Source organism: Halictus rubicundus, chromosome 9, assembly GCF_050948215.1.
Source record: "Halictus rubicundus isolate RS-2024b chromosome 9, iyHalRubi1_principal, whole genome shotgun sequence".
Taxonomy (NCBI): Eukaryota; Metazoa; Arthropoda; class Insecta; order Hymenoptera; family Halictidae; genus Halictus; species Halictus rubicundus.
Window position 1 is genome coordinate 8,474,670 of NC_135157.1, and position 16,934 is coordinate 8,491,603.

At 43.7% G+C, this 16,934-nt stretch overlaps 2 protein-coding genes across 2 annotated transcripts in view; one reads left to right on the top strand and one right to left on the bottom strand.

The window, feature by feature from the left end:
* Mat1 (CDK-activating kinase assembly factor) lies at positions 1-1,996 on the bottom strand. Its single transcript, XM_076793130.1, has 2 exons — positions 1,428-1,996; positions 1-1,331 (listed from the first exon to the last, which is right to left on the bottom strand). The coding sequence occupies exons 1-2, from the start codon at positions 1,549-1,551 to the stop codon at positions 493-495; spliced, it is 963 nt and encodes a 320-aa protein (XP_076649245.1). The 5' UTR covers positions 1,552-1,996; the 3' UTR covers positions 1-492.
* A 3,007-nt stretch (positions 1,997-5,003) lies between these two features.
* The window catches only part of LOC143357542 (neurotrimin), a 134,308-nt gene continuing 122,377 nt past the window's right edge, over positions 5,004-16,934 (top strand). The window contains exons 1-2 of the mRNA XM_076794110.1: positions 5,004-6,236; positions 10,040-10,209. Of these exons, the coding sequence (XP_076650225.1) occupies positions 6,197-6,236; positions 10,040-10,209 (210 nt within the window). The 5' untranslated portion in view covers positions 5,004-6,196. The remainder of the gene's footprint in view (positions 6,237-10,039; positions 10,210-16,934) is intronic.

The following is a 16,934-nucleotide window of genomic DNA, read 5'->3' on the forward strand; positions in this document are numbered from 1 at the left end:
TCAAAGTTGTTATTGAAGGACAAATTTATTAATAGTAATATGATTTCATTGTAACAAAAATTGTATCTTATAACTTATAAATATTTAGTGTTACAATCATTCTAAAGATAACAGAACACATACAGGACAAGGATTATTAACATATATCGCTATGTTCAACAAAGTGTATTTTATTTTCTGTTGAAACAAGGAAAATTATTTCTCTTACACATACTCATTGAGTTGCCAGGTACTGCAGTCGCTCAATTTGCATGGTAATATAATTATAATATAAAATATTTGATACTAAAATTATATAAATATACAAGGCACGTGCACCTGTTAGTTGTGATTATATCACATGGGCTTAATTAACTTGGTATGTTTAGCATGTATGACAATTGGTCAGGGGTTCTGAATTGTACATAACAATTACATTTCCTGGCTTGTAGGCATTAGCACATGTACCAAATTAGAGACGCGGTTTCAGGGGCATTAAAACAATCTACACAGTCATACGCTTGTGTATTCTGTTTGGCGTTGCGAGGGATTGTGATATAAGCCAGCCATAGCTTCCTGTAAGGCCCTTAAACACGCGACATGTGCCTTGAAACCTCCTGCCCTTTCAGCTGAAGACTCTACTCGAACATGAGCGACATAGCCACGCGCCTGTAGTTCCCTCCAGCCAGGTGGAGTAGGACCCTCTGTAGGTTGTCGAATGGGAGTATAAGAGTATAACGGTCCTTCATCGAACTTTGGCACATGCATATAATTCTGACTTCCTTGGTTGCTAAATTTGATTCCTGTACTAAACTGAGTAACCTTAGGAGCTGTTGTTTTTGATTCTTTCTTGGATGCTTGAATAGCAGAAGCAAACGTTTCCACAATATTCTTCGCATTTCCTTCAGAATACGTGAGCTCATCTATCAACGCTTCCTTTTCACGAATCTTTTTCTTCTTAGCTTCCAATTCTTGTTTAACCAACTCCATCCGTTTTTCCTCTTCCTTCTGCCTCTCTAGCTCTATCATCTCTTCTAGTTCATATTCATGCCTACCAATTTTAGATTTGCTCTTTGTGATCTGATCTTTATTGTCCTTTTTATACTGTTCTATCTTCTTATGCGTTTCCAGGACATCAATATTATTTGCTAAATTATATATTATGGTTTCAACATCCTCCAAGTAATCATTGTACTCTCGTAATGTTGCAAAGTCGTCTTCCCTCTTGTTGAAATCTCGCAGTACCCTTTTCCTTATGTTCACCTCTTTCTCAACCATCGCATCCTCGAACAACTGCACACGGAAGTTTGCTCTTCTCAGAGGAATTTTGCAGTCTGGACACGATCCGGAACCTTGGGAGAATTAATGATAAACGTTAGGCTGTTGATTCGACAATATATTTTGAATCAACATACTAACTGTGAATATTTTAGAATCAATATACTAACCTTTAAGGAACAACAGGTCAACGCAACTTTCACACAACGTGTGCCCGCAAACGTTCACCATCATCTTCAAGGATGGGTTCCGGTATTTGGTGGTTTTGCATCTCGGACAAGCTTGGTCGTCCATTTTCGCAAGATAATTAAGAACAATTACTGAACCGAATAAATAGACGAATTCAGTGCTCTCTGTCGCAGGACCAGGACCGACTGACCGGTTGACAGATCGAGAATGCTCACATCACGACACGTGACACGATCTCAAAGCGAGTTCTAATCAACGAAACGATAACGCACCGTTGAAAAGCCACAGAGCAACTCGAGCATCGCGTTCGGTTCACGCACGAAAAGCTTCAATAACATCGCCGTGCGTCGACATAACCTCCAATTACGAACCCCACGCCATTACCGAGTTACCTGAGACCGAATCTCGAACGAAATCGATACCGTGTATCGATAACATCGCGATTATTTACGACCGCGGTATAAACAACGATATCTGCTGGACACACGATATACGATAATATTTGCGCAGATTAAACTTCCCGCCAATAATTGGCGACAATTGCCACCGATGCTGGCCGGCATTTTGTCACGGCCGGGGGTTGATCCTAACGTAAGATTATCGATAAACGAACGACCGGCGCGCGGCGGCGGTTGCGAAGGGAAAACAGATTCTCGTTCCAACAATAAAAATCGCATTAGTTATTCAAATTTCATACTCCCGTATCCGGAATTATTGCGGGATCCGCGCGGCCCCGTACTTTGCTTTTATTTCTCGCTTTTAACGTTCGCCACGCGGACACGTAAACGCATTAAAAGATAAACTCGTTCGGGGGACGTGAGCCGCATGTTTACCGCTGGGAATCCGCGCCTTTTTCCGCATTTCAGTTTCTCCCTTCTTCTCCATTTTTTCTTTTTTTTTAATGTTACGATCATCGCGCGTCGTTACGTGATTATCGAGGCGGGAAAGCGGGCTGAAAGGAAGATGAGAGTCCCGGTGAAAAGGAGCCCGCGTACGAACTCTCTGGAGAGAAAAAGGAGAGAGACGCGTGTTTGTGTGTGTGTGAGAGAGAGAGAGAGAGAGTCTCTCTCGTACACGTCTGTCACGCGTTTCACCTCCAACGATTTGGGGCATCGATCTTCCCTTTCAAATCCATCGCGTGGATTATACATAAAAAGAAAAAGAAGGGTTGGGAGGGGAGAAAGAAGCCGGCAAGAAAGAGACACACAATGCATGTTCATTACGGCCGAAAGAACAAAGGGCCACGGTATGCTTTGGCGGCTCGCAAGACCGCGTCCCTGTTTTCTTGCCGCGTCGCGATGCCCACGGACACCCGTTATTCAACCCGTCACCGTAAGACCGGCACACGAGAGCTCTGTGAAAAATGCGCGACGACCAATCTCGAGCAAAGGAAGGCACCCTAAGCTCGCCCGTACACCCCCCCGTCGCCCGCGCCGTACCGAATTTCCGAGATTAGTCGGAATCTTGTAGCGTAAGAGATTTCCTAAAGTGAACATCTTATTACGGTGTTTTCCTCGGGCCATGGGGAGCTCGACCCGGGAATACCGTCTCTCCGTTGATCCTCCGCGATTCTCCACAAATTTAAATACACCGTATCCGAGCCGGTCACGAATTTCATTTGAACGACCCGGCCTGTGACCGGAAAGCCTGAGCGCTTTCGCGGTTTAAACAATCTTTTCCGAAAGAAATGCCCTGCTACTTTCCCGACCGAAATTCAAGGATTTTCTGCTTTTACCGTTCCTCGTTGCTCACAATTATGTGGGTGGAAGAACGATCTACATTGGGAAACGTATTTGGTGAACCCCTGAAAATGAAGGGTGGCGTCAAATGAACCTTTTGCGAATGCTACAAAGTCAGTCGTGTTGGTAAATGGAACAGGCGAACTCGTAGAAATATATTTTGGAGGAATATGAAATGTATGAGACTCTGGGAAATGATCTGTGCTGGTAAATGAATTTTACGAAAAGCAAATAGTTCCAAGAAATCGGGGTGGGAGAAACGTACATCAGAAAAGGAATTTATAAAAGTAAATTGTGCTAGAAAGTGAAATATATGAGGCTTGGAAAATAGTACTGTGCTAGTAAACGAATTTTATGAATCATGAAAAGCAAATGATGCCAGCGAATCATGGTGGGAGGGACGAGAATCATGAAGGATGGTTTTCAGTAAACCTTTTACGAGTGCTGGGAATTCAGTTGCTTTAATAATTAGAACCTGCGAATTTGTAATAGTACATTTTGCTGGAAAATAAAATATATAAGCGTTGGAAAATTGACTGCGCCAGTAAATGTATTTTATGAATCCTGAAAACCAAATGATGCCAGACGATCAAGCCGAGGGAGATGAGAATCATGAAGGGTGTTGTTAAACGAGTCTTTCACGAATGCTAGCAAGCCAATTGCGTTGATGGCTGGAACCTACGGATTCATAAAAGTAAAGTTTGTTGGAACGTGAAATATACGAGTTCTGGAAAATGAGCTGCGTTAGTGAATGAATTTTATGAATTCCGAGGAGCGATTGATGCCAGAGAATGGATCCTCCGAATCCCAGAAAAGAATTGGGCTAGAAAATGAGCCTTGTGGCTCCGAATATCGGAAACTAGCTTAATTTCGACCTAGATTGACCTTAATATATAATTAATTGATATCGACCGTGAGGAAATACCATTGTGGTCCAATTTCGATGCCCGACCGAAATCATCATCCCCCCAAATATTACGTTGTCATTCGTGGACCATTAGTTTCCCCAAAAACAATTACTCGGCTCGCGATCCCTTATCCGCGTCTGATAAAAAGGCTCAAGCGGCGTAATTGAATGTCATATTAAGTCGGCGGTCGCGGGCAAAAAAAGGGAGCCGAGAATCGTACCGAAATGACGATTGTCTGAATCGCTTTCGGTGAAATTCCGTCGCTCTCCGGGTCGGCACAAGGGTTTTAGTCTTTCGGTGGTCGGGAAAAGTGGGCATCGTTGACCATTAAATCCGTTTTAAATCGGGCATTCGGGCTGGTAAACAGACTCCGAAGAAATTCAGCGGTCAAAACACTCGTGGGAAAAGTATCTATTTTTCTTTCGCGGGCTGCCACCCCCCTCTCTCTCTGGTTTGCAGAGGTACGGGTTCTCCGTCTCTGTTTCGCGCGCATAGACCGCGATCGTGGCGATAAGCCCGATTCAGCGGTTACAAGGCGAACGACGCGAAAGAGCGGCTCCGGCTGCATTGATATTTGTTACGGCGTTACGTGTTGGTGCGTGACGCGTGTGTGCAACAATGACGCCAGACAACAACTCCGACGACGACGAGTAGGATGACGGCGAGGAGGATGACGACGAGAAGGAAGGATCGGGCCAGCGTGGAATTCGATTCTGGACTAGGGGATGCTGCACGGCCGCGCGACACGAGTGTGCGTGCAAGTAATATAGAAGCAAAAGGGATACACGCTTGCGCCGGACGATGTCTACCCCATCTTCCCGTTGACTTCGGGAGAGGGAAAAGCGGGGCGTGTGCAAGGACAGATGGCAGGGCGTCTCTCCCGGGCCGTGTCGCATGCACTATCAGTTTCGCTCGGATGTTCGTAACACGAGTTTTATCGCGCTGCTCGACGACGGTCGCGCTCGTCAAAGGCAGACCCGAGGATAGGCCAGCGGGCTCCGTCGCCTCCGTCGTTTCTCGTTGTCGTGCACGTCCCTCGAATCGCGGAAATTAGATCACCCGTCGAACCAACGAACGAATGAACGTTTCGCCGTCTCGAATTGGTTAGGCGAGCAAAGGACCGCCGTCGGGGGCTTCGAACGATGAGATCGCTGATCGTTCGATTTGCATAATAGAACGGTTAAGAAGAAGAAGAAGAAGAAGAGGAGAGGAATAGACGAGTTCGGATTTTTCCACGATTTTCTCTCCCTCTCTCTCTCTCTCTCTCTCTCACTACCTTTTTCGTTCTCTCTGTTTCTCCGACGTCACTTTGTTCCACGGTTTTTCCTTTTTTTCTTCTCTCTCCGGCTCGACGTCGGTTTGCCATCTCGTGCTTTATCTTTTTCTCGCGCTTTGTTTCGTCAGAGGAGATCCGATCGAATGGGAACGCGTTCGTGTCGTCTGGTGAATTAACCAGTCAGAAAGACGAGCTTGATACGCACGTTTCCAGCGGGAAGATGAGAAGAGCGTGTTGTGGGACGGATCACCGAGGCGGAGAAGAATCGTGGACGATTTCTATGCATGCCAGCACGTAAATCGACCCCGAAACCAACGGAACATAATGGCGACATCGAGCGAAAAACCCAAGGAAAATCGGATGCTATCGATTCGCCCGATAGTTTCGCCCTGCGATTTTAATTCCGCGCCTCTGTGCCGGGACCCGATATAGAAAAACCATCTTTCTCTCTCTCTCTCTCTCTCCCCCTCCCTATTTTCCGTCTCTCTCGTTCTCTGTCCCTCTGCCCGGCTTCTGGATTATTGCGCCATGCCAGGAGAAGATTAACGAACCGCGGGGGAAGGGATAATTCGCAAACAACCGACGAGTGAAAGTCGTGCGAAGGACCGACGACGCGAAAATCCTCATTGTCGTGGGAAAACCACCGGTGCGGGAGGGTGAGACGGTGTGGTGCGTTCTTCGAAACCCGCGACGGTACACACGCACGAAAAATAAAAAGAAAAGTACACAGAGGATATACCTACACGGCACACGTACACACGCCTCTAAGTGTAAACATATTTATCGAAACGACATCGTGGAACGACTATGAGAAAGAGAAACAAAAAATGAAGGGTGTACTCTTTACACTGTGCCTATTGTTTTCGGGTAAGTGGAAATTCTGCCACGTGTCGCGATCCGATCCGTGGAGGCCCGTGATTGTTCTTTGTCGGAGAATCGCGCGAATCGTTTCGCTCTCGCGCGAACTGTTCATCGAAACCGAAGAAATTCATTATTATGCGTGTTTCCCCTTATTAAGCCGATGCTCGTGGAAAATCGACGGAACGTCGTTCGAGGTCCGCTCGAATCGTCGACCCTCTATTGAAATCCGATCGGTGACGTATTTAGATCGGTGCGGCTCGATTTTTTCCCGTTCGCACGAATCGCCGAAAGAAAACTTCGCTGGAGCAGAGGGTGAACGGCGTCGTGTCGTTCGTTTAAAGAATTTCACGGAGTCTCGGGCGAGAATACGGGCTTAATCGCGGGACGATCACAGGGAGCTCTTCTTTCGCGTTACACGGCGAGCGCAATAACGGAAGAAAATGCCTGCTCGCGAGGCGGAGAGATTCTTTCGCCGCGAAACAAACGGTGCACCGTCGCTCTTTGATGAGATCAAGAGGACGCGACCGTCCAGTCCGCCCTTATTCAATGATTCGCCTCGGAACGAATACAAAGGTCTCCCCCGGAGCCGGCACGGGCTAGCACGCGGCGGTGGTGCCGGAGGAACGATAAAAATTCCACGGACATTTATTATAACAACGCGCGCGAGTTTCGTTCCGCGGCGTTGCACAAAGGAACGGAAAGAGCGGAGAAAGCGTCGACGGGCCGGCGGCGCGATACACCGGGCACCCCCGCGCGTTTTCCGCGCGCCGCTCTGTCACGTATTACGAGATAAAGTAGTTTCTGAAACTGCGTCCGGAGAAACTTCACCACCTACTTTAATACTTCATGAGGAAGCACGCGGCGGTAAGAAGGTCCGTGTCCAAGCGAAAGGGAGATATATCGCGGCTTTTACCCCCGGCACGGCGCGTCGGGACACGTTAAAATGATTTCTCACCCTGGTTCCGGTCGTACATCGCGTACCCCACAAGACTTTCTCTCTTGCTCCACCGACCTATATCTCTCTTTCTCTCTCGTTCCCTGCCGGTAAACACGAGGAGTTAACGAAATTCCGATAACGAACGGCACAACGTGGTGAACATTTCTCTTCCCGTTCCCCCGAACAGCGCGCGACAGGAAATAGCTTCTCGGGTCAAAGAACAATCCGCGCCGCAATCCGACAGCCAAAAGGAAAGTCGAGGCTCGATGATTTTCGGACCGTAGCCCCCAAATCCCGCGAGTTGATGAGTATCAAGAAATAGTCGCGGCACAGGCTGGTTTCGTTTGTCCTGCCTCTGCTCGGATCATTTGTGGTTTAACGGCTTCGTCGCAGAACCACCATTTTACTTTGCTGCTCCCGAAGGTTCCTTTGCTTTGAAATTCTGTTTACTTGCACCAAGGATCTAAAAAGCTGCAGAATCTTTTAACAGGCTCTGTTTAAAACATAGACCCTAGAATCTTCTCAAAGAACGTTCTCGTGTCGTGTTCCAATGAGAACGGATAAAGAAAAGCTTTTGAAAATGAAAGTTTTCCTAGGGCAGATGCTTTGTTCGTCAATGTTGAACATGCTTTGCTGTCGTATTTTCGTATTGTGTAATGGTTATGTATAATCTATGGTTCTAACCGGGGCATTCGATTAAATTCGACGTTAAACAATGTCCGTACAGTAACGTTATTCAGTAACACGATGTAGGGCGTTTTAAAAAATGATTTATTGTTAAAGGACTAATGCAAGCAGCGTTATGCGACGTACAATTATGCGGACGTTGATTAACATCCATCGGATGCTTTGCTTACAATCATAGATTATACGTAACCATTCCAACTGCAACGACATTAATTAATTACTATAATTACATTGACATTCTGAATATGTTTAAAGCTTGCCTGCGTGTCTCTTATCTACAATACCTTGTTTTCATGGATCTTTTATTACACACAGATCATAAAATACTTGTTCCACGAGAACGTTTTTGAAGAAGTTCCTAAACGTTTCTTTCTATAAAAATTCCACATGACTATTTTCTCCAACGAAATAGATAAGATCGAACAGAATTTTCTGAAACATAAAAGATAACTGTTTATTTCAATACCTAATTTATGGAGCTCTTACACAGCTTTGGCTTATAGCTCTTTGACGGTGTCTGATACATATAACTTTGTACTACTGATCTCTTTTTGTTTCTGTTATTTTCCTTTATTTTATGTTACTTCTTCCCGTTCTGTTTCTGTTTTGTACAGAAATAACAAAAATATCGAGGTGGATAGGATAAACGAAACTCACTCTGTACTCAGCCACATTATTTTACAACAAAATCCTTTTCAACCTTTGTGCATCGTTCGTATCAATTAAAGCCGAAACGGAAGTTCAACGTGTAACAACGTTTTAATCAGCGATCCTATTTACTTGCAACTTAATCACTTTCTCTGCAAGTATTTAAAGAATGTAGGTTCAAAAAATACTTTCTTGGGCCGTCTTTCTCCCCCCCCCCTCTCTCTCTCTCTCTCTCTCTCTCTCTCTCTCTTCGGTTAATCTCCAAATGATTTCTGTTAAATAAATATCACGCATAACAGGTACAACAGTATTAACCTCATACTCGAAACATTTCAATTTAATTACTTCACCTTTTGAATGAAAAATATGTGTGTGGAAAGCATTGTATCGCTATACGCGTAAAACGCACAATACATAACACAGTATTACATAAAACAACGCAGAATTGGCTCGTAACATAAATAAGTTCGGTTGTGTTCAATATATTCCTTCATTAAAACGAGATCTTTACTAAATAAAGTGACTCTGTTAACCAAAAACCGAAAATTGATTCTGGTTAATTACAATTGTGCAATGAGTCCACAATCAAATTCTTGGAATTGGAATTCATTTTGCAACCTGACAAAGTATAGGATATTTTCGATTCGGTGGTGTACGGCCAGAGGGGACGATTTTACAGAAAGTTATAAATGGAAAATGTAGAATGAAATTTCGCTTTTGAGAAAATCGACTATAACTCTTCAGGGACGACGCCCAATTGTGGGTACGATGCTATAGACGTTTTCATTAGTTCCAAGAAAGTGTGCAGGTGATTTAGACTGACATTTTTCGTAGTCATCTTCAAATTCTAGGAATCAAACCAATATTCACACATTCATCGGAGTCAGTACGGCGCACAGATGTCGCCCCCGAAGTGTTAAAAATTCGTCATGTTCATTCATTAGAATTCTCAGGAAGTAGAATCGACTAATCATAGTCAGACGTGCCAGCTAATTCGTCTTGAAAACGAAGCTTCGAACAAAAAAACATTATTCCTTCTTTTCGACTTATTTTTTCACGTAGATTCACCTCCTTGCGGCTTGTACTGCCAGATCGATGGCACGCTGTATAATTACACGAACGGTCCACCGTCCGAGGGTTAACGAATACTGATCATAACGTTCAGTACCTATAAAATGGTCGTCATCGCGCAAGCAGTACAGTTATCAAATAATTTTGTCCTCGGATCTAAACTGTCCCGAACCGAGCAAGCATAACAAAAATTCGGTACGATGCACCAAGGGCTGAACGTCAAAATGTCAGAGTCAAAGTTCGCGAGGGATGACCGTATCGGAGTCGCGAATGTCCCTGGCAACGTGCAGGTCGATTTAACGCGAGGAGGATGAAAGGGACTGCAGCGTCTTTCTGTAGCGTCGTTCTTTCATCTTTTTCGGCGTCTTTCTCGTGCTCGGGAGCGTCGGCGCGCTGTTTCCATTTCTGTGGTCCAAATCGTCTGGTTCTTTTTGTTCCGGGGGTGGTTTCTGTTTGGCGGTCGAAGTGCAAGGACTGGCACGGGGCACCACCGATCACGGGATGTACGAGAACCACGCGCTGGAGCCGCTCGACCGTGGACCATACTTCGACGTGACGGCCTCTCATAATGTCACCGCGCTGGTGGGCAAAACGGCCACCCTGAACTGCCGGGTCCGGAATCTCGGGGATCGTACGGTAGGTAACGCGAACGCGAAGAAACGAATTACGGCCGGAGCGGCGAAACGGTAAACGGTTATCGGCCGTCAGCAACGATGCATGACCCGTGTTTCGTTTCGTTTCGTTTCGTTCCGTTCCGTTCCGCGAGCCCAGCCCTGATTTCATTGCCCCGCTGAACGATCGAACGCCTAGCCGTTTCTGCGCCGATTGTTTATTGCTGCGTGCACAGTTTTTATACAAACCCCTACCCTCGGGACGCTACGTCTTTCCGAGAAACTAGTTGTCAAGCGGATGTTTGCGAGGCGCGATGTCGAAACGAGTTTCAGCCAGGCGAAATCGATTAGTAGACTGTGGATTTCATGCAGTTACCGATTAACGCAGTTAACGATTTATTCAAATTATTGAAGGGAAAAACAAATTTTCATTCGGTTCCAGTACCTTGTAATCGATGCAGTAAAGTTTTACTTGCTTTCGTAATCGATGCAAAACATTTTTATTTGGCCCCAATACCTTGTAATCGATGCAGAACGTATTTATTCGTTCCCGATACCTTATAATCGATGCAGAACATTTTTGTTTGATCCCAGTACCTTGTCATCGATGCAGCACATTTTTATTTGCTTCCGGTACCGTCTAATCGATGCAAAACATATTTATTCCGACCCGGTACCTTATAATCGATGCAAAACATTTTCATTTGGTCCGAGTAAGTCCATTTTTAACAAACTGGCGCCTGGTTGAACAGAGTGGTCCCTGTTTGCGTCTTCGCAGATACCAAAAACATTTCTTTGAAATAGTTCACAGTCGTATAACCGCCATTATTTTGAAAGAAAAGCACGGATCTTTTCGTCGGAATGTCGTTCGAAAAATAAATTCAGGTAGATATCGATCGAAGCGATTGACACCCAGACTAACCCGGGATCAGTAATTCACGATAACACGAAGATTTAGGTCAGGTTTCAGATCTAACTCGATTTCACAACTGAAAATCGTGTAGTATGAAGTAAAATCGTGGGTGGAGGAGACACGGTAGGGATATCGCGTCGTACTATCGAATGTTAGCGTTCAAACTGAGGGTTTTAGTTTGCTGAACGTGGGTCGAATAGAAGTTTGTTTTGTTGACCTCCTGGCACCTTCGGGTCTATTCGACCCGAAAACAACCCTTGTTCTTAATTGAATATTTTCATCGGAAGACTTCGCAGACGATGTTGAGTCAAACTGCTGGGAACTAGTCCGATTTAGTTTCGATAACTTGCAAACGAGTACTAAATCTTCCAGTTCAAAGAAATACGGAGAACCAGTATGGAATATAACACAAAAGAACATCTAATTGTACTTAACTATTTGCGCTCCCCAGACTGCGGATTTTTCTGCAAAACAATTGTCCAAGTCGATTTTAAAAAGCAGAAAACGTAGGTCCCTTTTACCGACTTTAATAAGCAACATACGTTGCTGTAACGTTCAGCAAAATAGCGAATTGAACTAATTGTAACGCTCAGGCAGTGTCGCCAGATGAGGGGAGGGAGCACGAATCGAGGGGAAATAGTTGCCCTCTCTCTGCCTATACTGGAGTATGCACGACAGAGACGAAACCCGTCACGTGACCGCCGGCATGGCGGAAGCATGGGGGAATAGCGCGGTAGAAGGGGAAATTAGAGTGGGGGAACAAGTCTTGGTCCGGCGATTCTGCGCACCGGTGATGTTTTTTGAAACAATGCAATGTTGCATAATTTCTGTTTTTGCGAATTAATTCTTGACGTTTCATATCTGCATAGAGATATCCGCGGCGTAGTTATTACGCACGAAAAGAACACGTATTGTTCTTTTTCTTCGTTGCAACGGAAAGAATTTATTTGTACTCAGTTTCGCATCGCACGATGCGAGGAAGAAAAAGGTTCGATGTAGCGTCGGGTCGCCGGGAAATATACTGCTCGAATTATTTATTGCATCGCTCGAATATTAAACACGTTATCACTTATATTTCTCTTACTACCCGGTTACTTTAGAAGTTCCCTGTGCATTCGTGTACGAAATATATTGCTCAAGAAACGTCCGAGGGAATAAGTTTATACGTGATGCATAACTTTATACAGGACGAATCAGAATTTGCATACCGCAAGAACATTTCGTCATCTTGAAAAGTCTTCTTGTATCTGTGTAATTTTATAGTCGTGTCGCTCGATCACAGTTGTAACTGCAACAAAGAAAAACATCGTTGTTATGAATTTTTCAATGACTCCTTGCTGCTCCCTCCTTCGCCAAGTGACTAATTCGTGCGAAAATGAAACTTCACGTTAAAGAACACATCGCTCGGAATTTTCATTATCTCCGTTTTGTCGAACCTCCTCGCGGAAAGGAAATTGTCTGAACTTTCAAACAAGTAATAAGCAGAAGCACCATCTAGGGAATACAAAGGATGCGATAAAGCTTTCAATGATAATTCTTTTAGTTCTTCGGAAGTGATTTTTCGCGACAATTGTTCTAACGTCGTGCCCATAAAGCGTACAGTGTTTCACGGAAGATTTTAGCACCGAAGGTACCCGGCACCAAAAGTAGCTAATGTTTTATTAAAATCCGTGGAAGTGCTTTCATTGAGATCCTGCGCGATTTTTATCGTACCTTGGTAATTCACCCGCGGAAGTATCTTGATAATCTCAGTAATTGCAAAAGAATGGAGCGACATAGATTTGAATCTACCAGTTGTATAATTAATAATATCAGTTATCGAAATAACGTAGCTTCCAAAATACGATTTCAGAAGAAGCTAATTATTTGTAACAAGGCTTTTTTCCCGAGTAGTCTCGGCGACCATTGTTCCGGGTAGCAACAAAATTCGCGCACGGTCATATTTAACAATGACGTCGCCATGAGGAGTGTGTGCGCGCGTTTCGCGGAGTGCAAAGCGATAAATAATTCCAGTAGTGTAAATGGCCGATAATCAATCATATCGGTGCCCTGTCCATTACAAATTAATTTAATTTTATGGGGTGTAATTCACACGGCGATGCATTGTTTGTTCTGCAGACAAATTCGCTTCGCATTGATTCCCGGGGAATCGAAACGTCGACGGGGAGGTAGATAACGGCCGTGATGTAATCGACGATTTTCTCTGTTAATAGAAAAATCCGGCAACGGCCAGGCGCGCGATGGTCAGTCGTACTCGAAACTTGCTTTCGGGAAACCGGTATTTCAAATCGGATTTTCTCCGAAAACCTTGTTCCGCGCGATCAAAATTTTATTCGACATTCTCGACTCGTATTTTTTTTTCTGCCGCGCAGAAAAATTTCCGCCCCTTCGGCGTATCACCGTTCTTTTTTTGTAAAAGCTCCTAACCGAGGGCTTGTTCCGGATACGAGGTTTATTCTGTTGTTATTTCAAAATCTCGATGGGTTTTTGTTTCCTTTCGACGAATGCGAATAATCGGGGGGAGGGGGGTGGAGAGAGGAATCATGTTTCTGTGGGATTTAAACGAGCGAAGTGGCCGACTGACCCGACTGCGTCCGACTTTTTGCGAGAAATGAAAAGCAGATACGGAAAATTTTCGATTTATCGCGGAGGGCAGGGCACCCGCCCTTTTCTGGTTTGTATTAATCATCGCGGGGACATCCTGTAGATTACGGTTAATATGCTGGCTTTATAGGAACCTCATTTTTCACGACGCTCTCGGGTTAGAGTTTGATAGTCACTGTAGAAGTCGACGGAATACGAATTTCGCGGTCTGTGAGCTGCCTGAGCACCATTAACCCTGGAATGACACTACGAGGTCACCAGTGCCCCTGACAAATTTTAATGTTCCCTGTAGCCGTGCCAATAGTCGCCGAAATGTCGAACTTTTGCTAATCTCTATCGTCCCGATGGTGGGACCGCAGAAAATAGCCAATTCGACCACGCCTATACCTCGGGAAAATTACTTTTAATTATTATTTTATTCTATTGTGGAACGGCGAAGTCTCAAAAGCTTTCCAAACGTCTCTCTCTTGAAACTGTGCTTTTCAATTTGACTGCATTTTGCGCACACGTGTACCTTCAATTAAACAATTCTTCCAGTTTTATAACCCGCGAGAATTGCGACAATTACTAGTCACAGTGATATTAAATAAAGCTTAAATTCCTCTTTTCATACGATAAATTGCTGTACTCCAGATAATCCTAAGTACATAACCGCTTGCAACAAGCTCCATTATTGTGTTACATTTCTGCAAAAATGTGTGGATTATGGTTTTGCAGTTTCCACGAGGAAAACGCCAAGGTCGTTCCGCGAAGTTGCGTTCGTAGGTGTGCTTTCTGTGAAAGACCTGCAAAATAAATATGTTATTTGCGACCTTTTTGAAGTAAAAAAGCAGAATGTGCTCTTGAAATGTTATTTAAACGACGATTTATTTCCCCGCGAAGAGGACAGCGTATTTTACGGTCTGCGGTTCGTTTGTTAAACCGTAAAAGGAAGAGAAATTCGTATGACATCGTGTATCGTGTACCAGTGACAATTCAGCGCCACAACGTCGCGTGTCATACTACCAGGATAAAGTTATTTTACTCGTTCACTGACTCGAACAGCCATTTCTGCGTTTCTCGGTAAGATCTTCTCTCCCAGTCTCTTATCGATCGTTATATAACGTTGCTCGGCGATCCGTGTTGATACGGCGACCGTCGATTCCGGGAAAAATGATAACCGTCAAACGCGCACGAATTGGAATTTATATTTAAAAAATCATTCTTTATTCCTGTTACGTATTTATTCGAACAATCTCTGCTCGATGAATACCATTGTGTTTTAACACGTTACGTGCCAAATATCATTCCCATAGATTCTTACAAAATCAAAGTAATATAATTAATGAATGCGAACTTAGAAATTTTAAATGTATTATAGGGGATGCTGCTTTAACCCTTTTGAATTCTAAAGATCTTAATAAAATTCGGTTTATCTGGATATGTCACAATAAAAATGAATGTCTAAACCTAGTCAAAAATCACTGTCAGACATATGTGACTGACATGGCAGTTAACGTGTTAATAAGAGGATCAACGCTTGTAATAATTACATTCATAACACGAGAACATTAGGTTCGTATCAGCAGCACTTACGTCATCGTCACCGTTATTATCATCATTTCGAGAATTTTAATATACTTGAAAGTTTCGGTGTTGAACATATATGATTCACGAAGGAAATAATTTAATTTTCTGCCGCAGTGCACCGAAAAATTTTCATTTTAATGCCACTCGTGAATTATGAACTGCTACACATGTTACTAGAAGAATGTAACGGAGGAGCCTCAGCAAAATGAAAATGTTTATTTTGCACGAAGATCAAGAATCTAGTTACGATGTTGAATGACGGAACACGACGGAATGGAAACGCGTTTTCCCGTGGTACATCTGGAACTAAGAGACATTCGAAATCACATGTACTCAGTGGTTCGGTAATCGCGTCGTTGTGGTGGAAAGTATTTTGTTTCCGATAATATTTTATGGTGTCAACAGCTTGGGGACACTTTAACGAGTACTTGGGAGACGCTGCACGGTAATGTCTATCTTCTAGCCCGTTCGAAGGATTTAGCTCCTAGTCCCGAGATAATCCTTCGAGCAAACGACCCGCTAGTTACGATCAACAAGCCGAAGACGCCAATAAAACGCGCGGCACGCAGTCGTTCTTCGAACAACAAAATCTTCGTATCGGTTGTTTTTATAACTTGCCGAAAGCGTTTTCCGAAGTCCCTGTGAATTTTCACGTTGAAAATGAGCCCAAACACGGTCTCGGCTAAACTACTTTAAATTTCAAAGTAGCGTACTTTATCGTTGCCAGCACTAGTCTACAAGCCTTGCCGAAGGAGAAACAGGCCAAGGCGGTTCTATTTAATCATCGACTGACTGCGGGCCTTTAAGCAAATTTCCTTCTTTTTTTTTTTTTAGATTATTTTACGCAAACTGAAATAAGGATGAAGTTTGTTTCGCCGACTAAAAGATTCCTTGCCGTGAAAATGCAGCAGGAACGCCGGTAACGTTCTGTAATTTGCATATTTCCTTGCATTTTATGATTATAAACGTCACAGACGCGTAAAGTTAATGAGTGTTTATGTTTACGGTTGCATACACGAGTTTACGTGTTTCCTTAGCGGTCCACGTATTTGCAATGTTTGTATTTATGTAACACATAGCAGGATAGTCGACAGTGCCGGAAGAAAAAGCGTCGAAAATTTAATTTTGAACCGTAGCGAAAGAATGCAGATAAATTCCTCGAATTTTTCTTTTTGTCCCAGGTATCCTTTACTACCGACATTCCGTTTAACTGAGGATAATAATAATAATAATACACTAGTAGAACGAAACAAATTGCGTTGGAAAATAATAGTTTTCGGTAAATCACGAGGAATTATTGGATCTATCGCGGTGAATGATGTTAAAATGGTCGACGCGAACGCGCAAAGTCAGCTGAAATAAGCTACGGCGGCGATGTGTTAATTAACGAGTTATTGTTCCAATGATCGGTCCTTTGTTCCTATAAAACGATTTATTGTTGTCGATTTACTCATCAAAAACGTAATTGTAGACACCGGCGGATCGATGCTAGGAAATTAAATAATAATCCGATTTCTGAACATTTCCTCTCAATATTTTATCAATATAATTAACAGGAAAGTAATAACTCAATCTGATCCTTCGATTATTAATCATTCAAAATTGAAACCACGCACGTTATTGCGTTAGTTTGGAAACTTCGTTTCCGCGCGTTCTTGCTTCAC